We start from the raw sequence: 27179 nt of genomic DNA on the forward strand, positions 1-27179 counted from the left end.
TACATCTCTTCAGTCTCTTGCATCTCTCAAATGTATTATTGTAGTGATGGCTTTACCTTCTGATGCCAGTGCCTGTTTTCAACTATTGAGTATGAGCTTTCTTGAGATAAGCCTTCAGTAGCAGATACTATTTTATCTGTGCGCCAAACTGGTCATCTATAGCTATTGAAGTAGAGGGTGGACATACACAAAAATGAATATGTGGTGCCCAACAGAAGATGAGGTCTTAGGGGGCGGTGGTAATCCACCTCCCTCCAAAATACAAAGTGTGCTCAGAACTGCAGTGTTGTATTCGGCTCAGGATGCTTCAGGGGGAAAAAAAAACAGAATCATAAATCCTGGGAAGGTTGAGTGAAGAGCAGCAACACTCCCATGCAGTATGCTTGTTCTTTTTGTCACCTTTGGCTTTAGTTGGATTAAGGAAGCTTTTAAGGAGCTAGGAAGAATGGGAACTACTTCATGTAGAAGCACCTGAGTCACAAAAGGGTTAAATTGAAAAAGGGACATGCAGGTAGAACATCAAGGAAAACTATCCTTGATTTCAGGTGCAGTATGTGGTTGTTGGGGTCTCTTAATTACCATGGAAAAAGTTAGAGGAGTAAAGGCTGATGTTTTCTGAAAATGGGTAAGAAACTGGCCACCTGTTGGAGCAGGTTGGAGGTGAGACTGAGGTCACTGCACAGGTGAAACCGGCAGGTCCACAGAAAACTGGTACGAGTAGAAGATCCATCATCGTACTGTTCAAAGGAAGAGAAGGAAGTGGGGCTAGAGAGAAATGGAATGACAGAAGGTTTTACATAAAAACCCTCTTGTCTTGTTTGTCCTGTGCAAAGAGCTTGTTTGGAGAACACAGTTAATCTTTCAGATAGTTATGTGAAGAAGGTGAGATTCAGTTGGGTAGAGAAAGTGAGATTTTTGGAGTGTTTGTTTCATTCAGGGAAGAAGTTGTACTTTTGATATTTGATAGATGATTAATCTGTTAGCGATTCTGTTATGAGACCATATGAACTTACTTCCCTCCCAACAGTTAGTGTAGTCCAAAGTCAAAACCTGTTTTGTTGCTTGAAGATCGAAATACAGCTCTGTAAATTTAAATAACAGGATAGTAGATTTGCATTTTGATTAAATGAAGAAATAACAAGACTATTTTTTTTTAGTTAGATTGTAATTTGGCTGTGCTGTTGAAGTTGACTTTCTGCTGTTATCCTGTTGTTAAAAACATCCATTATTACCACTTGCTCTTGGAACAGGCACACTTTCATTATTGCTGGTTTTCTAAATATGTGGCATGATAAAAGGAACTGTGGGAGTATATGCCTAGAAATGAGTGGCATAAATCCAGCCTGTAATTTTTTAGCTCCATTTTTACAAGATAAAGGCCTACAGGAAAGCTGGAGAGGGATTCTTTATCAGGGAGTGTAGCAATAGGACAAAGGGGTAATGGTTTTAAAGTAAAAGAAGATAGATTTATATTAGACATTTGGAAGAAATTGTGCACTCAGAGGGTGGTGAGGCTTTGGAACACGTTGTCCAGAGAAACCGTGGATGCTCCATCCCTGGAAGTATTAAGGCCAGGCTGGATGGGGCTTTGAGCAACCTGGTCTGGTGGGAGGTGTTCCTGCTATGGGCAGGAACTGTGTGATCCTTAAGGTCCCTTCCAACCCAAGTTCTGTGGTTCTATGATGTAAGAAAAAAAAGGTATATGGGAAGAAGATGGGTCAGTTTGCCTATGTGATTGGTAACTACTACTGCCAAGTTGAAGTAACAGCCTATCTTTTTCCTCTCAAGCACATTAGCTTAATTTGTAAAAGCAGTTGTAAATGAATTCTGTATGCAGTAATGTGTTGCGAGATTAAATAGTTACATAAATGTGAAAATAAACAGCCCTAACCCTGCCTAGAAAATGGATAAAAATCTTTTTGGCTTCCACCAGCAATAAACGGTTTGTTATATGTTCTTTCTTAGTGCAATTTGTTCATGAAATTGCCAGCACTCATGCAAGCCAGATGAATTTAGAAACTGCTCTCCTGCTTAGACATGTTGCACTAATTTTAACATTACTTGGGTAAGCTTGGTCATGGCCAGAAGTACAGAAGGGATTGTGCCAACCTGTAACTGAGTAAATGTTTCCATGTGACAGGTAGAGCCAGGTATGTGACTGTGGTAGGCCGTATTTACAGGTGTTCGGGTGCTTGTGTCTCTGGGAACGTACATGCCTTCCAGAACTAGAACTAAGTTGAAGGTGAGGTTGAACAGAGCTCAGGTGCTGTAAATCAGCACAGCTCCCTTGAGGCTATGCTCATGTGCGCTGGGAAGCGCTGGGAGTGCTAGAAGGGAGTTTCTGTATTCAGGTGGGACCGTTGCTGCAGTTACGTGACCAACAGATTTCTCTACAACCTTATCCTGGAGGGAGGCTTAGACAACCTCCCTTGTCGTGTTGGATGCATGACCAGAGAGCAACGGGAATAGCTACAGGCACCTTTGTCAGTGACACAATCCTGTTTTAGTCAAAGGATCTGGTCCATTATGGCTGGAGATAGAAAATAGATTAGGGATGCTAATCAGATACTAGCCAAGCAGCATCTTCCAAAATACCTGCTGGTCAAGGCCACCACAGCTCAGTCTTTCCACGGCACATGTGGAGGTGCCAAATTACTTGGATGATCATAGTGGAAAGGGGCAAACTGTGCTGTTTTCAGGGTTTCCAATAAGCATTTATTTAAGACTCACAGCTTTTTGTAGGATTAATTTCTCCCATACCTCTCTTCAAATAATGTGGTTTGGTGCGAACTAGAATCATACTCAACAGGGAATGTATTTTGCTCTGTGCCTGAATGAAAGCAGCATCGTTAAGTATTGTCCTCTCTTTCTGCTGAGCAGTGTTCAGAGCTGCAGGATGGTCCTCATGCATGAAAACCTGCAACAAAGCTGAAAAAAAAAGTTTGTTGTCTCTTCTGAGGCTCCAGTAGGAATTACCAGGATAGATTTGCTCCAGAATCTTTAGAAGTAGTGTAATACAGCAGAAAAAATGAATTACAAAGTTTAAGAGAAGCAAGAGAAGAGTGACTTTGGTATTGTCCGAATATCAAGAGCAGTAACAGTAACTGAACTTAATCTAGAGAGTGGAATTTGTTAGCTGACTGAAACTGACATGGAGGGCAGTATCTTTTCCTCCCTTTCTGCCTTGGAACTATTGGTGAACTACTTACTAAAATAATGAAGTGTGACCCATTTGTAGTGACAATCGTTAGCCACATCAGCTTTGTTTTGTTGGCTCCCTGGCAGAGTTAACATGTATTGGAAGGAATCTTGCATGATTTCTTTGTTCCCTACCCCTAAGCCAGGGGATCTCCATATCCTTCAGCTGACCTTCAGCAGGCCCTTAGGGCAATGCAGTACACCGGGATATGAACATAGAGTTGTTAAGTCTGAGTCCCTTGTGTCAGAAGGAAGCACTCTGAAAGCAAAATCTAGACTTGAAAAATTTTGATTGTTACTGGTGACAACAGTGTTAGACCCATCATAACCTTGGTGGTCTGGTTGGTTACTGAATTTCAGTGGAGAAATAACTGCTGCCACACTCTCCCCTCTGCTAGTAAACAGGACGGGCTGCTTGCTTTCTAATTGTCACATACCCCTGTACCACCCAGTGCTTGCTTCGATGTTCAATGTGAGCTTTCTCTTTTACAGTCTGTCTCATCCTGGTATTTTTGCAGTCTTTAAAATACTTACAGGCTTCCATTCTGTCATTGCAGAGCCCTCACATTAGAGATTTCAAAAATACTTAGTCTTTGTTAATCGATTTTTCTAGCCCATTTAATATTTGCTGGTTTTGCTGTCCTTTATGTTCCAGACTCTGTCATCTCGTCAGTAATGACATTGTCAGTTTGCTCAGATGTTTGCAGCATAAAACCCTAGGGTTGAGAGCATGCAGTGCAGTATTACACGGCTCTGGCGAGCTTGGGAAGATATTGTTGCCTTGCTGTGTTGTGTTGTGCTGCTTCTCAGCATTCAGTTCAAATTTAACTGACTTATCCTGTTGCTGTAATTTGATGAGTAAAACTTGCTGTCCATTATCTCTGCTGTCATGTTTAGAATTGCTGTCTGAGTGAAAAACTCAGGTTTTTCACTCTGTGTATTGTTTGGGATTTATTTAAAGACTTCCGACTCTAGAAGACTTGCTGTGCCTGTGAGAGAAGCACTTTCAAAAATTCATGGGGAAAAAAAAGGAAAAAAAAAGAGCTTTCTTTGCAAGATAGGAATCTCGCATTTGATCTTGGGAGAGAATTAAAACTGAAAGTTAAATCCTGCAGAAGAGCTAACCGCAAGTAGTATTTATGTAGGAATCAGATAGAAAAGAAGAGATGACCCAAGAAATGCAGCGAAAACTAAGAGTGGGTGGGTGATGAAGGCACTAAACAGCTTGAAGCTCTTTAGTAAAGAAGAAAAGAGTTCAGCACGTGAAAGAAGAGAGATGTAGCAGCAAGGCAATTTGTTCCTGCAATAAGCAATCTTAGTGACAGACAAACCTTTGCGAATAAGAGTGGGCCAAAATTGTGACTAGAACTTCAAAGTCAATCCATATATTGAATTTTGCATATTTAGATCGCATAGCTCTTACCTTCCAATTTTAACTGCAGAGAAAGTAAAAGGAACTGGGAAGAGAGATTTGCAAGCAAGGGAAATAGAAATTCTGTGAGCTGCTATTCTTGGTCTGTATGTGCAAAGGTTGACTGTCTGGTACATCCTAGATCTTTTTTAAATCTTTTTTTTTAATCATGGGATAAGTTAGACAACTATATTGCATTTTCGGTAAAGTCTGGGGGAGGCTGTCTGTTGGCATTAGTAAAAAGCGGTAATTGTTAACAGGTTTACTACGCTGGTTAAGTAACAAGTTAAAAATTCAGTTGCAGACATGTAAACAAGTAGGCTTTGGTTACCTTACTAGAACAAGGAATCTCATCTCACCTGAGTATTTCTGGTTTTTGTTCTTGGTTTTTTTTTTTTTTTTTCCCAAAGAATTCTAGGTAATCGAGTGGCAGAACTTGAAAAGAAGTTAAGAACTTTGGAAATTGCTGGTTTGTGGAGTCTTCCAGGTTAGTAAAAATTCAAGAGAACAGCTTGAATTATTTAGTTTTCATGGATATATTTGCATTTAAGAAAAGCTTGGCTATAATTTTTTAAATGTCAGTTATTTTATGAATGTGCAGTATTTTGTGAATGACAGTATTTTGTGAAGCACATTTGCAAAATTAGAAACCTCTAATAAACAGTAAGTTGAAACCAAAACTCGCGAGGCTCTTTAAACCATATTTCCAGTATCAATACTACAAAGTAAGTATTGGAAATAATCAAATTGTTTCCATAGTTTGCAAGTTAGGAAAAAAAAAAAAAAGGCAAAAACTTCGAGCTATTTTATTTAAACAGTTATATAAAATGATACACGTAGGATATTAGCCATGATGTTTTTCAACAGGTTTTTTGATTAATTTTATACTTTTTGTAACTTCCGTGGTTTTTATTGCTGTATTTTATAATGTTTTTCTGTAGAATGATAATCTCTGAGAAACTGGAAATGTAAATGATCTGAAATTTTCTAGTCCCTCTCTCCAGAACAGGATTATTCCCTGTAGCATCTTAAGCATTGTATTTGGTTTAAATTACTCACGTAATGGGAGATTAATCTGCTTCCTAATAGACCTTGCTGTTAGGAAAATGGGCAATATTTAATTTACATTTTCCTTTTGCTTCTTTTCTTCCCATTACACCTAATTGTATCTTTTTTAACCACTGTAAATTATGCTGCTCCATTGTTGGTGTTTGCACCATTAGGCATTGTTGTTTACAGCTTCCTATCAGTGGGGGTGGGAGCTAGTATGGTTTAGGCTTCTGGGTTTTTGGCTCTGTTTTTATATACCTAAGCTTTTAATCTAGAAGAAAACATTTGACAAAGCTGAAGAGAACTAGTGAAAAAGCAGTGTGGCCTAATGTGGTATATTTCTGCCTGTTGCAGGCATTCTGAATCATCTTTCTGGAACTGGCTTTCATTGGGGTTTTCCAGAACTGAAAGTCCCAAATTTGTTCCCATGGGTTACTTTTCAGTTAGGCATCTAACGTACATACAGTGCTGAGAGCATTTGTCCCTCCCCACATTCTCCAAAAAGTGCAGGTGAAATATTTGTCAAGATCCTGCTGATGGAGTTTTGTACATTAGTACAAATGTGTATCATAAGCTCGCTGGGTTAATGTGCTGTAGGGTTGGTTGTGGTTTTTTTCCCCAAAAAAATTGTGTTCCATGAAATTAGTACAATAATAAAAGCAGTGTTTATAATCTTTACAAAATGTATTAAAAAGAACAACAAACAGTGGGAACTAATTGCTCCGTTGTTGGTCTGTGTAGGTAAGCCATCAAATTAATATTTATACAATAACAACTGTCTCTTTCCTTCTTTTCTTTTGCTGCCTGAAGGCCTGAGCTACAATGTCTCAGTGGGATTTGGGAGTAGGTTCTGCTTGACATATATATTTTTAGTAACTGATTCTAGCAGTACATTAAATATTATGACTGCATGTAAATAAATGGGAATGTTATCTGAACATTTTTATATCTGTCAGGTTAAGGTGTTCAGTCAAGTGAATTAGATGACCACAAGAGAAATAGAGGCTGCTCTACAAGCACTTTGTTTAAATTGAGGAAAATAGTAAGAAAGGATGATCCTTAATAGTTGTAAATGAATTTTACAGTAGCTTATGAATTCTGTTGAACACCAAGGTTGGTTTGTTAATTTGCTGCCTCCCTTTTAAATCAAGAGCGTAGTTTTGTTTCCAAATGCACTGTAGTCCCAATGTGGTCAGAAAGAGCCTTGCAACAACTGGTGGGTTGCCACGTTTCTTTTCAGAGTGTGGAAAGCTTCTGCTCCATAAAACTGCAGCATGTAATAGATAGCGTAGGAATTATCATAATGGACTCTGCGGCTGAATGTGAGCTTGGGTGAGAGGCAGCACATAGAGGCTATCCCACCCAGTCAGTCTTAAATCCAAAGAGAAGTATTATATGGTTGTGAATTGAACTTCTGTCTCTGGAAGAATATGCAGATGAAAGCTGATGTTCAGTCTACCACTGAAAGAAATGCACTTTATAAATTGCAGGGTTTTAATCTGAACTCAACGTTCCCACTTGGGCATCGTTGTCCATATAACATTAAAAACATCCATTGTCACCATGATATTAATACCTCCCAAATGCTGTTAATAACTGATGTTAATAAACTTCATCCTATTGAAAAAAAGAGCTTGACTGCTTCTAACTTTTTTGTTAGGTGACATGTTTGTCATCTGCTTTTTGTGCAATGTATGAATCAACTATGGGGAAGCTAAATCAAGAGGAAGCATATATTTTAATTTTTGAAATGGTTAATCTGGTAGCATAAGTTCAGTTTCCGTAGTTCTGCCTATTGCAAACTTCAGCTTCCCCTGTTTGGAAAATGGGCTTTAATTAAATGAATTTTTTAGGAGGTTCATTGCTAAAAATAAAGCAATCTTGGTCATAGATTTAACTCTGTTTTCTTTTTATGAGCCCACTTGTCTTGAGAAGGAGGCAGAGAATGTGATGTTCACAGAAGCATTTGATTCTTTGCCTTGTCTTACATACGTTATGGTTGATTCAAATATGCATACGTAATATGTTAAGTATACTCAGCATTAAAACGAACTAAACACCAGCTTAGTCCTCTTACAATAAGATGTCACTAGATATTCAGTAATTCTATAGTAATAGAATAGTTCTATATAATAGTTCTATATATAAAATATATATAATAATTCTATAGTAATTCTATATTTTTCAAAATGTATCAGTTCCTGAAAATTCCAGATTTCCACTGAAAAAAAAAAGCCTAAAGGAAAGATTGGGCCATGACTCAGCCTTTTCCTGTCAGGGTTATTAGGAAGGTTTCTGTGCTGCCTTTTGCTCTTCAGTAATCAGCGAGGAGCAGTGGCGAGGCAGAATTAACAGGCTCAGCAGCTGCTGTGTTGGAGGGCTGTTTGAGTGGAGCAGAGGTTATATGTGGATCCCCAAGCCTGGGAATCTTGTAGAGAAGTCCATTTCTCCTGGAGAAGAAAGCAAATGAATTTACTCCTATTGAAAACCTGTTTGTCCGCCTATTTTGAGATCTGTATGCTTTTCACCAAAGTCCTTTAAAATTCATTAAATAGAGCAACTCTGCATGAAGCTGTATGGGTTATGAAATTGAGCTTCCACGGCAGCTAATTAAAATTCCCCATGTGTAATCCAACTTCAGATCTTGATGCAAGGAATATTGTACAGCAACAGCCACGTCCCTCCTTCATGAGTGGATGTGAGTCACTGTTAATAAATAAATATATATAGGGCTTTTTGGGCCACATCTGTTACTAAGCTGTGTGGATACTGAACTTAGGTCTATTTTCTGTAAGCAAGTTGGTTTCCAGAGAAAAATGTGAAAGTGAATGTGTTTACTGTGTAAATGCTGGCTGGAAGTCAGGAAGTTTCTTTTTTTGAAGCTTGTCTTGTAAGGGTCTGTATCTGAGGCTTTACTTTTTTTTTTTTCATTCTACCAAAAAAAATAATTCTCTGCTTTCCACTGTTAAGAGTGGTTTCCCCCCAAATTCTTTATTTATAATCTTTTTGAATTTGGCCTCTTCTGTTGGATTCTTCTGGATCTTTTAGACATTGGCTACTTCTGACCATGCATATGAATATAAGATATTTCTGTAGTACTAGTTCCCTGTTTGATTTAATTCTACTTCCAACACAAAAAATCCTTCAGTGTTACAGGAAAGTGCATTCTTTTAGGGGCTTTTGCATTTTGAAATAGCCATCAGATTTGTTTTGCCTTTTTTTTTCCTTTAAATTTAATTAATTTTGCCTTACACTTGGGGCAAGGGCTGTACTTTGTTGTTAGTTAATTATTGTTTTTTAATACTTGCTATCGCGAAGGCAGAATTCTGATGCATACTTGACAGTGCGATCAAAGCTTGACAAGCTCAATGTTTCTAAAGCATTCATTGCATTTGTATTGCTGCAGTATATACCCCAGCATGCTGAGGATATTAAAAAGTCATTAATACCTTCAGTATCAAGGTCTTTACAGACAGCGTTCTCCAAAGCAGTTAGAGACTGGGGTAGCCCAGTGTGATGCTGAGAGAACAGCTTGACTTTCACTCTTTCTCAGGAGGTACCAGAACTTTCTCAGGGAAGGATTTATTCAGGGTATCTCCTGACCTGGTGCCCTTTCAAAAGTCCTTGTCTTGGATGGGTGATTAGATTTAGGATGTTGCCTTAAGGTGCAATGTACAAGCAGATTTAGAGGGGAGAAGTGGTTGTTACATAAACGTCCATTCTTATGGAGATAAATAGAGCAGTAGCTTGCCACCTTCCCAGCCATTAGTTATCGGTTGGCAGTTGTTCTGGAGGCCACGCAAACACCACGCTTAGCTGATCTTGCAAATTTCTTGCCACCTCCCCTCTAGGTTTAAGGTAATGTCAGTCACTACGAACATAAGCATCCTGAATAGTGGAGGACTTCCTAAAGAGTCTGCAGGTGCTGCTTTCTGTATTGCTAACGTATGTAAAGACTAGGCATCTACAGCAGAGTCCTCAGCTGAAGAGTTTCTTGCACAATTTTCTCTGCAAAAGAGCTGGAAAATTGCCCTCGTGCATTTGGCTTAAAACAAAAATGCTCAGAAGGGTTTGGGAAATTTTCAGGTTAAAATCCCTCCTGTTCCCTAGCAATGTCTGCTGGTTTGCTGCCTCAGCTCTGGCTTGCCTCACAGTTGTGCTAATCTTTAAATTTATTTTTACTTTTTTAAGGAAACATTGTAGTACATGTGTGAGCCTATAGTGTAAAACCACATAGGTGATAGGAGGCAGAGCGATAAGAGTACAGAGTCAGTGTCAAACACTTGCTGGCAATGGCGTGCAAATGATCCATGTATTAGCATAAAGCCTTACCTCAAATTACTTATTGTAAAACTTTTGTTATGATCTGGTTAGTAATATTCTGAATTGTATGGTGAATACAATTTGCTGAATACAGCACCTGCTCTTCTTTCAAAGGTTGTCCTTTGCTCTGTAATGTGTGTAAAAAAAAAAAAAAAGCCTTTCGTTATTTGTCTTTATTTGACTTACATATTCCAGCTCTGCTATAAAATACTTTATTTCCATGCTGTAGAAGGATCATTTGATCATTTGAGATGCTTTTCTGGTTCTGTACTTCTTTTCATGGCACTGGAAAAAAAAGAGTTAAGTTGTAGGATATGTGTGAATATCATTAGTGAACGATGAGTGTAATTAGCGAATTAATGGTTCTAACACTTTCATTGTTTCAGGTGGAAAGGATACCATAACGTTCAGTGACCCAACCTTGCCTGTTATACAGCGGTCTAGGTCACCGTTGTTAGCATTTACTGATAAGCCACAGCAAACTGAAGTACAAGGTGAGCACCTGGAACATACGGAACATGATGAGAGCTGAGCACACTTTTCTTTCTAAATAAAATGTAATTTTCATGCTGGGATAGCAGAAGGCAAAGTTTCAGTGGTCACTGAGATTGAATAAATCATCCACAAGTAAAATGGATAGCTGGTCCCTGTACAAATAGCAAAGAAACCACTGAAAAATGACTGTTGAAGAGATTGCACAGTGCTAGGCATCAGGTCGTACACCTCCAGGAATTTTCATGCCAGATAACTTGATACTGTGAAAAGTTATTCATGCCTTCTGTGTTAGCCTCCTGCTCTTTTTCCCTCTGTTAAAATGCGCAGTAGGAGAGCAGTCTGTGGAACTGGCTTAGCACTTTGCTGCATTATAGCTGATACCTAGATGAAAGGCTTCCTGATTGCACCCAGTAAATTGAAATAAGCCCCCCTCATTTTCCCGGATAAATTGATTGTGTTGTTTTTTTTTTTTTATAGTCTTGCATGTGTTTTGTTCAAAACTTTCCCAATAGCAAGCATTAACATCTCTCCAAAGTCAAGCCTAACTTTAGGTGAGAGTAGCAAAAAGATAGTGTTATCCTGATAACCTCAGTTTTTTCCTGAGTTTTTCATAATGGTCAGGAGATAAATTATTGTGCTTGCCTCTCAGCGTTTGGATAAGGTCTTTAATGGACATCATATTCTGGTATGCCCCGATCTTACTCAGCTAACCATGAAGCATCATAAACAATTTATTTGTTAGTCCTGAAACTAAATAGATTGTGGCTTAATTTTGACTTTATTATCCATATCATCATCCGATAAAACTTGACAGCCGGACTGATCATTTTTTATAATCTTGATCAGCTGATATTTTTGCTAAAAATAAGGAGTGAAACTATAGCGAGTAGTTCTCCAGTGAGTAATAACTCATAAATATTCATTTTTTTGCCTGCTTAATCATTGATTTTTAATTAAATCTGCAGTTACTGAAGGTATTTACTTGGTGGTATTACGTTCTTTCCTTTCCTGTCCTAGGTGAGGTTGGTATTACAGTTTTGATTAAAGCTGCCTGTCAAATCTCATCAGACCTTGTTTCTGTTGCTGTGTAGCACTGCCAAATGTTCACTCTGGACTGAAGCTTTCCATGATGTATTTTCTACTTCAGCTGATTTTTTTTAATGTCAGCCAAATAACTTCTTTGTGTCTTTAATTCTGATAACCACTTTTTTTTTTAAATAAAAAAACATGCAAACATGTAATATATCTATAATTAATAGACAAGGAATTTGCAAACGGGGAGAAGGTTTCCACCCCTGAGAAGGTAGGCAGGACTTTTCATCCCATTCTAAGCACAGGACTGAGGAATCCAAATTCTGTCATTGAAAGCAAGATGTGGTGATAAAGGCTAAAAGGAGGATAAGAAGTGGGCAGAGTATACGGAGGGACTGGGTAAACAAAGAGATATTGTGCAGGAGCACAGATCTCAACAGGAAGAGATCACTGGAAGAAAACAGCCTTGAAGAGAAGACAGACAAGGATTAGGCCTGTGGCAGTCATCAGAAAAATTGGCTCCCAGTAGGTCACCCTCTTTACCCATCCCCATTTCATAACTGTAATAGAGAACAGAGAAATCCCGTGTAACAGAGAAATCCCGTGATTAAACTGCAGTGGATTAAGAAATTACTGCTCTGCCTGCACAAACAGCTTGGTTTTAATTTGTATGTGGCACAGTGTACCTGATAACCTGCAGTGAGAACTCAGACAAACTTAAAATCCACCTCTGTGACAGTTTAAATAAATGAGGCCAACTTTTCAGTGACACAGATGAGCACAAACATAGACCAGTCTGCCAACTGCTGGGGAAGCCACACCTTCTAGCAGTAGATGGAGCAATAACTTCTTCCATTGTCCCAGATCCGTTTTCTGGAGGATTTTGTGCTTTCCATTTTCCCTTCGAAGCCTGGAAAAGAAGCAGTGTGTTTTCAGCTGCAGGGTGTCTCCTCCTGCGTAGAGTTGACAGCTCTTCTGCGGTCAGCAGCTCTATGGGAGTGATACTGTCAACTTTTGTGCTGCTTTACATAGAGGATGACTGCCTGTTGTTGAGTTTTAGGAATTTGCTCCACAGTGCAATTTTTGATCTCTACAGCCTGCCTCCACAGTCTGGGGGAATTTGGCAACTAAGAAGGGTACAGGAATGTGTTCATCAGCCTTTATTTACCGAGCAAGTATGATCTCAGTTTAAAAGTATTCCAGCAATAAAAACAAAACCACTTTTACTTTATTATTAGCTGAGTGATCAGTTGAATGACAACAGATAAGTGGAATAGAAATGAAATTCTTGCATATCTTTAAATGTTAGGCCTGAGGTCAGTCAACCATGGTCCTATAAACACTACCATTGATATTTGGTGAGTGTTTGGCCCAGAAAATCTTTTTATCCTTTGAGCTAACACACATTTTTTACCAGAACCTTCTGTAATACATAAAATGTTGCTCTACCTAGATGAACAGATAATTAGAAGCCCCTTTTCAGGCTTTTTTGGATCTAATCTATCTGCTTACCCTGATCTCATCAAGCCCTGTTTTAGCCTGTAAATGTTATCAGTTTCAATTAGGCTGGATGGTAGAAGTCTGTAGGATATACTATGCAGTTCCTGTGTGAAAATGCATAATGATATAGTACAGGCACATGAATTAAAGACACTGTCCTGCCACAAAACCTCACTGTACCCAACGCACCCAGTATATGGTGTTGTGTGATGGATTGTACTTGAACATCAGAGCCGCTAATGAACAGCTCTCTTTTTGTCGTCACTGGTGAATGCATTGTTCCTGTTGTATTGCCTGTGCTCCATTTCAAGCATTCTCTGAAGACAGAAGTACTGTTTTTCTATGAACTTTTCTCCACACAAATTGTTCTTCTATGAACAATTTATCTTCACAGAACTGCAGCAAGATGATGGGATGGTGTTACCCCTCTGTAGGAGGAAACCGTACCACACAGAGTGATGTAGAGTCCCCTCTAATTTTGAGTGCCAATTGGACGTGCCTAAGTTTTAGCTATTTTTAGAGCTCTTAGAGTATGTGTGTTCAAATATATAATGTGAGCACAGCGGTACTGCAAATCAAGCTCCTAGTTTCCAGCTGAGCACTCAGATAATGAGGATTAGATCCAGTGGGTGATCACCTTTTGAAAGTTAATTTATCCCTGCCTTTTCCACATACTTAAACCTCAGCTCTTCAGAGTGACTTTCCCGGCTTCCTTAATGGTAGTTAGACTGTCTGTTCCCTTCGTGCCAGCCCTTGTCTCACTCACTCAGCAGCTCCCAAATTACAAATGAGGCAGGTCTGGTAGAGACAGTAGGCTCCTGTATTGTATAGCTCAGATCCCGCCCCGCAGCCAGTCTGCTCCGTGCATTGAGCAAGGCGGGATTCCTGTGGGAGAAATCGAGTAAGTGCTCCTATACTAAAAGGTAATGCATATGCACTGCAAGAGCCATTTGAAGCTGTCAGAGCAGCCATACTCCTGGCACTCCTCAATTTTTCTTATTTGACTTCACAAGCTGATTTGCAGTGAGGCCTTTTGTCCTTAACAGAGACGAGGACGAATTCTTTCTCTTACAGAGCTGTTTGTTTACACATCACTGTTTTCTCTGTTCTGTCACTTTATTCAGCGTTTGGCTTTCGGTGTAATAGTATATTTCATATTCTTCTGCTTTGTTTTATGACACTACCCAAATCAGAGTAATCTTTTACATTAGGAGAAATGTTGCAGGATCAATAACAGAATTATTGGACGAGAGGCTGCGAAAAGAAAAAATGGAGTTTGTGTTAACCCCTGAAAGTGGTACTGATGTGGGGATTAATGTTAAACTGTGCCCCAAAATTCTGCAGTTAAGTGCCTTGCTTAAAGTTGATATTCCTAGTTATAATGTAAAAAATGGGCCGGGGGCGAGACAGAGAACCACTGTAGAAATTTCTTACTGAGGTAGACATCTCTGTGGTGTGACACTGTTGTGATGGTCTCCGGGTCAGACATACAAACACGTGAGGCATGTCGCTGTTCCATTTCTTTTTCAGCAGAACAGAAGGCGGAACGTAATGAAACTCGTGCTGTTGCAAGTGAGTCCATGGCTCCACAGGAAAGAAACTTGAATAACAGAAACCAAAATAAACATTTTTATCCTTCATTACCCCAGTTACCTTCTGAGGAAGAAGAAATAAACAAGCTTGAAAGCAAAATAATTAAACTGACAGAACAGGCAGTTTCAGAACTGGAAGGGAAGAGAACAGAAAATGCAGCTGGGGAGCAGAACGCAGTGGTTGGGGCAGAGCTTAATGGTTCGTCGGAGGGAGATTTCCCGTTCTCCAGCCCGGACACATCCAACCCCACAGATCCCTCAACTTCGGAAAGTGAGCCAACAGCTGAAACTGAGACCCTGAAGGACAGCGATGAAACCTCTGAGAGTGACTGTGAGATCACAAACCGAAGAGGGAATCGGAACAGCATCACCGTGGATGCGGTGGGTGCTGAGGACCCCAGAAGGCACGGAGGTCTCAGCGTTACGACTGCACGCACACATGGCAGCTTGGAGGAGCTCCCTGGATCTGAGAACATGAAACCGTCTGATCATGCTGAAAACTGTGAATATTTGGATAACAGTTTGGCTTGAGGTATGACATCCGTGCCCTTGTGCTTCTCACTGTAATCCTCTTGCAAGTGGGTCTGTGCTGCTGTGACTACGACCAGCGAAAGTTTGTCAGAGGACTGATTTTTTTACACGAGTCTGTTCATATTTGTCTAATAATGGTGTTCTTCTGCTAGTTTTGACTGCAGTATACCAAAAATGTAAATAATCTGAGGGGAAGAACTTGAAGCTGTTCAGGTTTAATCATTTTGGTTCTTTGTAATGATTTGAGGTTTCTATGTAGATGGATGTCATTTATAGCCGTGTAGCAAAGAGACCAGTGATAACGTTGTACCATGTCACTGGACTTCTGGAGGGCGTGGGGTCTTAGTGCTGGACTTCACTTTAATGGTTAGAAGTGTCTTCCAGTGATGGAAAATTTGGAATGATGAATTGGGAAGTACCTTAGGGTCATAGGGTTTCTCAGTTTCTCAGACTGCATGCTGTTTCTCTGTCCATAATGTCTGCGAGTACATCCTTAGAATAAGACCGCTGTTCAGTAATGGGAAGCAGAATGCTTTCTGAGAACCATCCCTGCGTGTGTATTGTTCTCTCATTTCAATGTATCTTTTGTATCTTTGTATCTTTTACTTCCCTCTCCCGGTTCATCTCATGAAAACAAAGGGAGTTACTTCACCAGACACTAAGAACCCAAACTAATGATGCTCTGAAGAAACATCAGAGGAGCCAGAAGTCTTTTTGCGAGGAACAGCATTGCTGTTCCAAAGCAAGGAGAACAGCAGGAGGAGAACCGGTTACGCCCTGCCAGCCTGCTTGGTGCTCTGGGTTACTGGAATTGCATCCCTCAGCCTCCAGGAGCTGCAACAGCCCTCAGACCATAACGGGTGGTAGATGCCAGCCTACTCTATTTGTGCCTTCCTTTTTGAAAGAATCTGTCTCATATTTTATGTTTTGGAAAACATAAAAAAAAATCGTGTTTATGTTTCCTCCTCATTTCACCACTCCTTGGTGGTAGGTTTATTTGCGCTGTTACTGCTTCCTTAAACGTCTTCCCTTGTTGGTGTTCAGTCATAGGAAAGCTTTCCTGTAACAACTGGAAGAGGGAGGCTGCTGTGTCATTCCCCAGCTCGCTCCTGAAGCTGGAGCTGTGCCACTCTGCCCCTCGGAAGGCAGCAACAAGGGAATGCTTAACGGTGAAGTTAGCAGCTGTTGGAGAAGGGGAGGCACGTCCTTCCTCTCCTGCTCGTAGCATAAGGAATCGTCTCTGCAGCTGTGGAGCTTCTATGGGCCAGCAGCCGTCAAGGCAATTTTTCTGCTGGCTTGGGAACTAATTGTCTGTAAATGTTCATTTCTCACTCCTAGAACTTGAAACCAATCAGAGAGAATTAAAACAAATTTAATAAAATACTACTAATAAAAAGGAAAATCCCTCCCAGATTGAATCCTCCTTTGACAAATAACTGCCAGCTGCAAATTTTTACAGCCCACTTGTCAGCCACTGAATAAACAGAGTTTATATTAGCAATACTGACAAACTCTTCTGTATATGGGAGCTGAGCTAGCAGGTGCTGCCGTAATCAAGGTGTCAGAGTCCGTGAGCAGTTTGTATTCAGCAGAAGAAGGGCTGTATGTAAATGATTACATATAAATATAAGGAATGATAGTGGGAAGGTGAAAAATGTGGCTTGTCGCTGTTCTCATGTGTTTTCCTTGCCAGGTGCATTCGTGTAACCCTTTCAGCGTCTGTCTGCAGGCAGTAAACCCATAGTCACGGTGCTCCTGGGATGGGTTTCCTTCCTCTTTAAAGGTTCTTTGACACTGCAGCATTTCACCGATGCTAAGCAGCAGCCCTTAGGGAAAAAAACATCTGTATATTTAAGTGCGTTAGGAACATGAAGCAGTAAAAAGTTTTTCTTTCATTATCCTGACAACAATTTAAGTTCCTCATAACCTGAAAACCACGAAGAGTTTAAGCATTTGAAAGATTGTTGTGCTGTTGCCATTAATTGTAACTGACTGCACGATTGACTCATTTATATGACAGTACTGACAAGTCAGAAGAGAAATAGCTGCAGAAACTGAAATCTCTGGGAGAATGTGGCAGATTTTTTTTTTCCTGTAATGCTTGAATGTTGCATGAAGTACCATTTTATTCAAGATACGTTCTTCTCCATCTTTCAGAGACTAATCCTGCACAGAGCTAAATATCAATGCGGTCAGAGCTGATGCAAGCCAGTAAAAAGGGCAGGATTTCATGTAGCCGAGCTCTGAAATGTCCAGGTGAAACGTTCAGGGTGTTTTACGGCCGTTGTTTCCTTGTCCTAAATCTTCCCTGACCCACAAATGTGTGAGTTGATGTTTGCTGTTGTTCCCTCAACAGCCAGTTAATGGTATTAATTAGTGAAGAGCTTGGTGCAGAAACTGGAGCAGGTGGAAGCAGTGCTGGACCAATGGTTGCTGTTCAGTGCCTCACTCACTGGTTCTTTGTGGTGTGCTTTTTTCTGTGAGAAGAAAACGGAGATGTACAACTCCGTGTCAACAAGGTCATCGGGGTAACTCTCCTTAAATGCAATGTTTGTGTCTTTCATAGAATCACAGAATGGCTCGGGTTGGAAGGGACCTTAAAGATCAACTCCAACCCGTAGGCAGGGACACCACCCACCAGATCAGGTTGCTCAGGGCCTCATCCAGCCTGGCCTTGAACACCTCCAGGGATGGGGCATCCTGTTCCAGTGCCTCTCCACCCTCTGCGTGGAGAATTTCCTCCTAATTCCTGGTCTTTGCAACCATTAAGTTCATGGAAGGTACCTAGATCTCTGGAAATCTCATTTAGAGTGCTATATTCGTACTGCGATGTTGGTCCCGTCCGTTGTGCCCGAGTTAATGTGTATTCTAGCTGCAGGTTTAGCCTTCTCTCAGGAACACAAGATTTCCACTCCAGGACGCTTGTAGAAGTCAGACTGCACTACGTGGTAGCTAATTTAATAGTCGTGTCAGCATCTTTCTTGGATGTTGTTTAAATTTGTATTGTTGTGTTATTAGGACTGTGATTTTTTGGGTAAATTCGTTCATGTTTTGTTGTGGAGTCAACACTACTTTATTGGGTTTCTTTTAGACTCATGTTCCCTTTTTCTAGGACTTTAGGAATGGGGAAATTACATCCTGCTGTAAGCTCTTTTGCTGCTGGGCTCTGGGGAAGCAAACTGGGAAGCGGAATGCTGTGGGAAGGGGATGGATGAGATGCGTTGCATAAATTGATTTTAAGCACATTGTCTCACCTAAGAGCAAATCCATGCGTTATCTGTGAGAAGGATTTCATTTGAAAGTACTGCGCTGTGGTTATTTGAAAAACAACGTTCAGTGAATTTGTAAAATAATTGTGTGAAAATGACAGCTGAAGAAGCGTCTTTTAGAATGTTGTGTCTTTTCTAAGTGAGACTATTTTTAAGCATATGGTAATTTGTATAATAAAGACAGTGGAATTTCTTTAATCCATATGAGCTCAGGAATGTATTTCAAAATCTTAACCGAGATTAAGTTGAAAGTCTGCTGCGTTTCTAAAAGATAGGATTTTGCTTACCAGCCTCTGTTTTGTAGTTTTACTTTTTAAATGATGCAGTTTAATTTATTTGCAAACCTTTCTTTTGTTGCTGCCTGGATTAACTGCGCAACATAGTTCAACTATATTAATATATTTTGTCATCTTTAATAAAACCATACATTTCCTGATACGCTTCTTCTACCTGCTTATTTCCTTTGCTCAGTATCAGATGAATGATAGTCATGAGTTAGTGCTGTAGTATTTCCAGAGTTGTGTTAAAACAGAAAAATAAAGCTTTATAGAGCGAGACCTCTAAGTTTGTTGAACATTATCTGGCTGAAATGTTTTCACTGTCACATCTCCCTGTCTCAGTTGAGTGATTTACTTCCTAAATTTTTGTGTGAAGAAACACACTCAGTATTTTTTGGCTTTGAAAGTAATATTAATCTCTGCTAATTCTATCATCGTTGTCCAAGCAGCATTAAATCTTCCGTATACAACCCAGTTACCGCCAGTCACAAACTGGAGGCGCTCAGGAGTTTTTGCAGAGGGGTAAAGGAAAGCTGGAATATTTAAGTCTGCTTTCAGTGGTATTCAACTATAGGCACATGTGTAGACAGCCTAAACTCAAACAGAAGCTCAAACATGTTTGAGAATAAAACCTGAAAATACAACAAGAATAACATAGTGAACCTAACGTTTGAAATAGAAATGTCTGTACTTTCCCCTATTTTTAGGGGAAGTCCATGACCCAAGTCTTACAACACGACACTCAAAGCTGTTGAAAGCATTGAGATCTTTTTACCTTTTCGGATTTGCAGTTAAATAAAGGACAGCATCTAATCAGAGGCAATTCCTCACTTATATTTATTATTTTTTGTAAATTTTGGTATCTGACTTCTGGTCCCGTAAGAGCCCCTCAGGATGCGCAGCCCCTTTACAGGCTTTATCAGCCCTGTAACTCAGCACTCCTACTGGCATGCCTTCCACCCCCAGACTGCACAGAAGGGAAGCTTTTCATCTTCAAGAAAACACATCACGGCGTTGAGTTGATGCTGCTTTTATTGACCAGCTTACAGAAAGGCGGCTCTACAAAGTGATACACGTTTGTTAGAGAAGCAAGAGAATGGAGGTGGGAATCCCTTTGCCATGTGTCGTGGTGGCCGACGGCGCAGCCCAAGGTACTTGGTGCTGCCCGGTGATTTTCTGGCCTTCGTTAAAGCCTGGTTCTGAGCCATCTCTTCTTCTTGTCCGCGGCCTCAAACTGTTTCTCTTCCCACAAGTTCCCGTTGCACACCCCAATCACGCAGCAAGCCAGGCGTTTGCCTGCGTTTCCATTTTCCAGACTGGCCTTGTTGTTGCCCTTGCCCATGTCGTCTTCCTGCTCGTGGATCACGACGGATCTGCCCAGGATGGAGTACGGGCCGAACAAAGTGGCGAAGAGATTCGGTTTGTATTTTCTGATTTTGCCATCTTTGGGAGAGAAGTTCCCAAAATCCCCCGGGTGGCGGGGGTGGTTGACGCTGAAGGGGTTGTAGTGTCCTCCGGTGGAGTCGCAGCCGTTGCTGAGATCCCCAAGCTCGTGGATGTGAATAGCTCTGCCGGACTGGGCGTCATCCAGCGGAAACCCGTCCAAGTGAAAAATGGCTTCCAGTCTTCCCTGCGAGTAATGCTGTCTGAACAAGACCTGTCCAGTCACTTGTGGCTTGTCGGCATCTATTTTGGAGCTGGGCTTCATCTCACAAGTGGCGTAGGTCATCCCGTCGGTCTCATTACCGGCCACTACTGGGTAGAGCAAATTCTGCCAGAGGTCGTTCACTTTCTTCTGTATTTCTTGAAGGGTCTCTCTGCTTGGGTCAGTTTCTTCTTCTGCCGCGACGCCAGAGGCAGACAGGGCGAGTCCAGTGAGCAGAGCAAGCAGCAGAAGCATCCTGGCAATGCCGAGCCTGCGAAGTGCACAAGAAGCCAGCAGGAGTGAGAGGCGCCTCGCAGCAGCGTGGCTGGGGAGGGAGGGGAGCACGCAGCCCGTGGGGGCACTGAGCACGCACAGCAGCTGCAGCCTGGTCCCAGCGGGCTGCTAAATCTGGCTAACGCGATTAATGGAAACCAAAGCAAAACGCGCCCCTTTAAACACAGACAGTTGTCACCCACGACTAAAAAAACAGCGATTTAGTATTTCGCACCAGATCTTGCTCTTAAAAACTGCCTCTTTCCCCGCAGACATCAAGTAATCTGAAGTGCTGCTTAATCTGTTTTTGAGTTTGCATTGAGACTTTCCTCCTCCTACAAACTCCAGCAGGACCGTCTGCCAGGAGGCTTGTTTTGGTCCACCTCCACACACCCGAGCCGTGCGTTACGAGTGGAAAGCAACGAGCCAGCGAGCGGATTACCTTTCCCGGTCGCTGCAGGACCCCTCAGTGGCAGCTCCTCGCCTCTGCTCCCACCAAGTGCAGTGCGGCCAGCCCCCGGCGCTGAGCTGCTGGAGGCTGATGCGTGCTTGTGTAAGAGCTGGGTAACGCTGCGCAGGGGAGGGGTCACCCGCAGGGCTGCGGGACAGCACGGACGGACGGGAAAAAGTTTCCAGTGTTTTCATCTCAGGCAGGGCGAACTCTTTGCCCTCGCTCTGTTCGCCTGCGAAACTGGCTCTCGGTCCTCACCACCATCCCGCAACAGAAGGAAAAAAAGTTTCCAAGCTGTTGAAGTGACTTGCCTGGTGATGACTTCGTGTGCTTATCTAAAACAAGCGACCTTCCACGGGCAGCGAGGAGAGCAGCAGCTTTGCTAAGGCACGGTCGGACGGCTCGGTCACTTCTGCGCTGGTTGTCATGGAGTTGTTTTGCATTTCCATTCCTTCATTCGTCAAAACTGAAATTGGTCCTTCAGCAACAGAAAATGTTGCACATGGACGTGTACCAAAGTTTTGGTGGTTTTAAAACCCGGAAGGCACAGTCCGAACTCTCAGATGTTGAGGCACATTTAGTGATGCTTCTCTGTAAAGTTTTCGGGCTACTGCCTGCTGCTTTACTTGCCAAGTTATCTGCTTCACCAAGTTTCTCTCTCTTCTTTTTTTTTTTCTTTTTCCTTTTTTTTCCTTTTCTTTTTTTTTTCTTTTCTTTTTTTTTTTTTTTTGAGAAACCAGTGATTTCTTTCCGAAGGGTGAAGCGAGCAGCGCTAAGGCGCTGCGACGTCAGATGGAGGCACAGCAAGACCGTTTCCCAGAAGCTGGCTGGCGCGCGCAGCGTTCACGTTTCATCATCCTCCGACCTGAGAAACCTGCTCTACTCCGGGGGGCATTGCCCTGGCTGTGGCACTTTGCAGAGCTGTGCCTGAAACGTGGATTCGGCCACCACAAGGGCAATTTAGCAGGCTGGGATTTGTGTAGGGAGAGAGGAGTAGCTCGTGTAACTTGGGAACAATTCTCAACGTAAGAAAATTGCGAAGAAAAGCCTTTTTTCCCAATTTCTGTCTTCTGCCAGCTGGGAAAGGAATGTGGCTGTCAGCTTCTGGAATGGCAGAAATGCGTGCGTTATCTTATGGGTATCACACGCTACATCACACCCAAGATACTCAGTTATTTGCAAGCTGATTTGTTTTTTCTTTTGGTGTGAGGGCAAGTAGAGCTAAAGGAGTGCCTCCTGCCTGGCTCATTTGCCAGGCACTGGAAACACAGGGTCAGATAATTCTGCTTGGGATATTGCGATATTGAACATGGTACTTCAGCCCTGGGCTCCTGGTCCTAATCGACGAAACAGGACAACTGATGTTTCTTTTATTCGGGGTATTTACGAGCTGTTCACATCCCTGTGCCCATGGGAGCCCTGTAAGGCTGAGCCAGCGCTTCCCCCTGCCCTGCCTTTCCCCAGGTTCATTCCTGGCAGCCTCCAAGCTGGGGAAATGCACCCTCACAAGGCAGTAATGCATTTTACAGCAGGAACTCGGGTCAGAATCGTGGCTGCTTCACATGCAGTAATGCTGCTGGCTTGAGTGGCGTTTGTGCTGTTTTACACCAGCTGGGGTTCTGTCCCTAAAAAAAAGAGAAGCCCTGAAAAGCCCAGGGTACTTGCTGCAAAGCTCTTCTTTGATGTACTGCACACGCGGGAGCCAAGCAGAAATGCAGACGGGTGTAAAGGAGATGATCAAAGGGACAGAGAGGACTGCAGCAAAGCTAAATGATGTATTTGTAGTGCTCTGCACTTCAAAGAACGCAAAGGAAATAGTAGCTGTGGGCTGCTGTCAGAAAGATGTATTTTAAAGAGGAGAAGGACTGATAACTACAAGAAATGCAATTGCCAGGGTGGTTTGGCATTCATTCCGGCTCTGAACGCTGGAAGTAGCTAAGCAATAACCAGGTGGATCGTTAAAGCGTGTTGCTACCCACTGTCCATGTCTTAGTTTTCTATTTGAAAAGAGGCGACGAATAACGGGCTAATGGCCCTTACAGCAGGCAGTGGGAGGAAAGCCCCCATGACCTGACCGTGCACTGTTTACAAAATAAACCTCTCTTTTTAAAGCCACAGTGTACAGGGCCTGGGGTATACTGAATTTCAGGCCATGTCCTAGAATCTCCTGGGCTCTGCAAGCCAGAGCTGTCCAAGCAAGCCGGCACTGTTATTCACCGGGCTGTAAGCTCCACACAAGGGCAGAGCTTTTGCCTGCGTTCCTCAGGGCCCAGGATTTCGCTCCCCGGTCACCTCTTGATGGCCAGAGGAACTCGAACTCCCAACACAAACGGAAATCTCAGTCCATGCCGTGACCTCCTTGGGCTGGTCGCTTGGTTTGGGGGTGACGTTGTCCTGTTGCACCACACCGCTGCGTGACCTGACATCATTTGACTTGCCCGGTGTAGACTCAACATGATGCAGAAGCGCTGCGTGGGAGAGCACCCATCGTAGCCAGCAGTGGCCTGCCTCTGTCTGCAGCTCGGCTCGGCTCCCAGCGGGCTTACGGCAGGATGGCTCTCCATAAAAGTGACACCCAGGGAAGGCAGGTCTTACGTCTTCCGCTGCAGGTAATGAAGCTGACTGCTCTTCTCCACGTATGGCTGAGGCTGGAGCCGCTACAAGAAAGGGATGTTTGTAGCCTGAGGGAAGCAGAGCCAAGATCATTGGAAACCTAATGTGCTCCTTCGGTTCGGGGCGCTCCCTGCCATTTCTGAGTCATGGTCCCAGCCTGGGAGCCAGTGAGGCTGGCGGGTCATCAGGCAGCAGTCTGAACCCTACTTGTGCTGCTGTGCAGGAGTTTCGTGCTTGCTGTAGAGTGACTGCAGGGCACCGGATTTTCCATGCATTGTCTATGGCATAGTACTGTGTGTGCCCTGCGCAGCAATCTCCTGCGAGCACATCACCAGCCCCGCGTGGTGTCTGCTGTGCCCGGGCACCTGCCTGCGGGTCTGCAGGTAAGCCTGCAGCGATGATCAGGATCTGTGGAGCTACAGGCAGTGGTGACGAGTTAGGATTTAAAGAGGAGAAACGCCATCAGGGTGTCGGTGAGCAGTTTTTGCCCATGTGGTGCAGTACAGGGCTGGTGCTGGGGTGCAAGCAGCACCTCCTCCTGCAGAAATCAAGGTGGAGGAACTCATTTTGCAACTGCTGTAAGGTGAAAAAAATGACAGGAGAATGAGAAAGCTTGCTCTAGCACAGGGGCAGTCTGCCACTGGTGGAGGCTTACTCTTCCTGTTTATTCCCATTCCTTGTCTTGGTGGTTCTATTTAAAGAAATAAAGATATTTAGTGCCTGAGATAAGCATCCATTTATAATCTTCTTGCAAAAGAGCTATGTGCATTTCCAACTTTTCAGGGCATTACCCATACAAAAAATCAAGTTAGATAAATACACAAAAGGGAAACAACACTGTTCTCTATGGGGACTAATTTCTCTTGAAAATAGAAGATCATGCAACTGTCAAACTAGTTTCCATCAGCCAATTTGAAAAATTCTTGAAATTCTTCCTCTTTAATAGCTTGAGAAGAAATCATTTTATGAGAGTGAGAGGAACTGTAAGTAAGCTTTTTGACAAAGCTGCACTCAGAAACCCATTCTAGTTCTGTCAGCCTAATTTAACAGAATTTCATCTTCACATGTGGATATAAAATATAAATATGTAACATAAAAATTAGGGATGGAACCCAACTATTAGATAATTTAGGTTATTATTAGTGTTTGTATTAATTTCTTGACCCTTTATTAAATATGTATCCTTTCTGCTGCACAGCATTAATCTGAAGGAGGTTTTGCTCTTTGAGAGGAAGGAACGAACACAAGACTGCCCTCCAGCTCAGTGGCCGCTGGCCATGTATGGAAAGATCTTGAGGTTTGTTTTTTTTTTTTTTAGATTCAACGTGCATGTTGCACAACATGTGAATGTTTGCACAACTGCAGGTCTGTGTGTGGCTCCCAGTCAAAGCTCAGGAGCCACGGGGCAGCTGGGCCAGCAGGTCAGCCATACGAGCAGCAGCCGCATACGAGCAGTTAAATGATCCCTGTCCCATGGCATGGTGTGACAGCTAAGCACCTCAGAAGACTAACTAAGGTCATCATGGATGAGGAGACCACGATTTTCAGGTCCTTCTGTCCTACTATTCCATTAAGGAGAGCTTCGTTTGCGGGTACCAACAGGTGCCAGCTCCTTCTTGGAGCCAGAGGCCTCCTACCCAAGCAGGAGGCAGGTTCGAGGCCTGTAGGCCCTGAGGGCTTCCCAGGGCCAACAGGGGAGCTCAGTCCGTCCCTGCAGGAAGGGGCCCAGCCCTGGCCTAGGCTCATCCCTGTCCTCAGGAGCTGGTGAAACAGTCCCAATCCTTTTAAGCTTTCCTCCCAACTTCTCCAGGCTCCTGTAGTGAGTGTGTCACTTGTGCCCATGGAGCGCGCACCTCTTTCTGGAAGGGAGGTGCACAAACACCCCAGCACCTCAGCCGGACAAAATGGACTACGCACTTGTCCTGCAAGCTCTGTTACTCTCCACATCATAACATGGCATTTGCCTGAGCCTTGCCCGCAGAACTGCTGTCTATGCAATCGTTTCCATTTTACATTTCTCTGGTTGCTATTCCTGCCAAGCATGGGATTTTACCTTTGTTCTAATTGAGTTACCTCCTTTTTATTTCATTTCCCCCACCCCTTATTGTTTCTCCAGCTTGTCACGAACATTTTGAATTCTAATCCTTCCCTACAGTGTATTTACAGCCCTTCCAGCTTGGTATCAGCTGTGAATTTAATCAGTTTACTTTTTTGTTCTGTCATCCAAGTCATTAACAGAAGGGTTGAATAAAGCCGAATCAAAGACAAACTTGTGCATCCGAGGCAGGCTGTCCTCCCCGCTGGGAACCGACCAGTCACCAGGCTGGGAGCAGAGTTCCCACCATCATCATCTTTGTAGCAGTGGGATCAAGACCATTCTTTTTCCCTAGCTTGTATGCAAGAATGTCGTGTGAGGTAGTACCTGAAGTCAAGATTCACTTCTACTTCATTTCTACATGCAATGCTTGTTATTCTCTTATATCATTATATAAAATAAATAAATAAATATATTTCCTGATATCTTTTACTTATTTCCCTTTTTGGCCTTCAGGTGAATGCAAAAAGCGTGTTTCTTTTAAGGGTTTTTCTGAGGCTGTGACTTCTGAATTGTGCTTTTCCTATTCTCCCTGGATCTTCAGAGTTCACAGGAACCAAAATCATTCACTGGCCCTATCACAACATATCTGCATTATCATTATTATATTATTATGTAGTGTCTTTGAAGTGCTGCCTGATACCAAGTGGTATTTGAGCCCTCAGGCATCCACAGCTCGTGCAAAGCCACCTTTTGTGCACACATCCTCACATTGCTATCTCCCTTCTGCCAAAACCGTCAATCTGACCTGTTGTATTTTAATGTCACATCAGCTTTGGAAGGAGAGATGGGGTTAATTCATGCTAACTAGACTAAGTACTTTTCCAAAGGTTCACATTTTTGATCCTCTTATTTCCTGTAAGCAGCACCTGCGGGTAAAAACCTCCCGGCTTGTCCACCTTCCTCGCCACCTTCTTACAGTTGCCAGTAAGGCACAACCCACCACAAACAGAGGAGCAGTGTCCACTCCTGGGTTTGTATCCTAATGTGGAATTGTATGTGCATGTCAAGTTTCTAGATAAAGAGAAAAAATAAGGATTTGTTCCTAGACTCAGGAGGATCCTGGTGTTCCCATGCCACAAACAAGAAGCCTCCCACTAGGATTTAAATTCCTGCTTCCTCCTGCAGGAGCCAGAGGCTCTACTTTGCACAGGGGCAAACTAGAGCTCAGCAGAAGCTGAAGGCAACCACGTTTTATGAAGACAAAAGCCCACCTGGCTTTGATATGGGGCAGGGGCAGGCACTGGCCAGCAGCTGTGAGGGGCAGCAGCTCTGGGCTGGGACAAAGCCGGAGCCCAGCAGCACCCAGCAGGTTCCTGAGGAGGTTCCTGCTCCACGACTGCTACAAGGTGCAGGGGAGCTGGCTGAACTCCTGGGGGCTATTTCAAAGTGGGCCTTTCACTACAGACCTTGTGGTATGTTG

General features: G+C 42.7%; 2 protein-coding genes across 5 annotated transcripts in view; one reads left to right on the forward strand and one right to left on the reverse strand.

Annotated features, from left to right (window-relative positions):
• CCDC149 (coiled-coil domain containing 149) overlaps positions 1–18837 on the forward strand; it is a 58384-nt gene extending 39547 nt beyond the window's left edge. For 2 of the 4 annotated variants that reach the window (XM_083835727.1, XM_083835729.1), the window contains exons 10-12: positions 5020–5096; positions 10369–10476; positions 14543–18837. In XM_083835727.1, coding sequence (XP_083691853.1) covers positions 5020–5096; positions 10369–10476; positions 14543–15132 — 775 coding nt within the window. In that variant the 3' untranslated portion in view covers positions 15133–18837. Of the gene's footprint in view, positions 1–5019; positions 5097–10368; positions 10477–14539 lie in introns of all 4 variants that reach the window. The other 2 variants (XM_083835726.1, XM_083835728.1) reach the window with 2 other exon arrangements.
• Positions 18838–19693: 856 nt separating this feature from the next.
• Positions 19694–21421, reverse strand: SOD3 (superoxide dismutase 3). Its single transcript, XM_083835746.1, has 2 exons — positions 21040–21421; positions 19694–20595 (listed from the first exon to the last, which is right to left on the reverse strand). The coding sequence occupies exons 1-2, from the start codon at positions 21240–21242 to the stop codon at positions 19866–19868; spliced, it is 933 nt and encodes a 310-aa protein (XP_083691872.1). The 5' UTR covers positions 21243–21421; the 3' UTR covers positions 19694–19865.
• Positions 21422–27179: the final 5758 nt, after the last annotated feature.

This window comes from Anser anser (genome assembly GCF_964211835.1).
Source record: "Anser anser genome assembly, chromosome: 4".
In the NCBI taxonomy this organism is placed as follows: Eukaryota; Metazoa; Chordata; class Aves; order Anseriformes; family Anatidae; genus Anser; species Anser anser.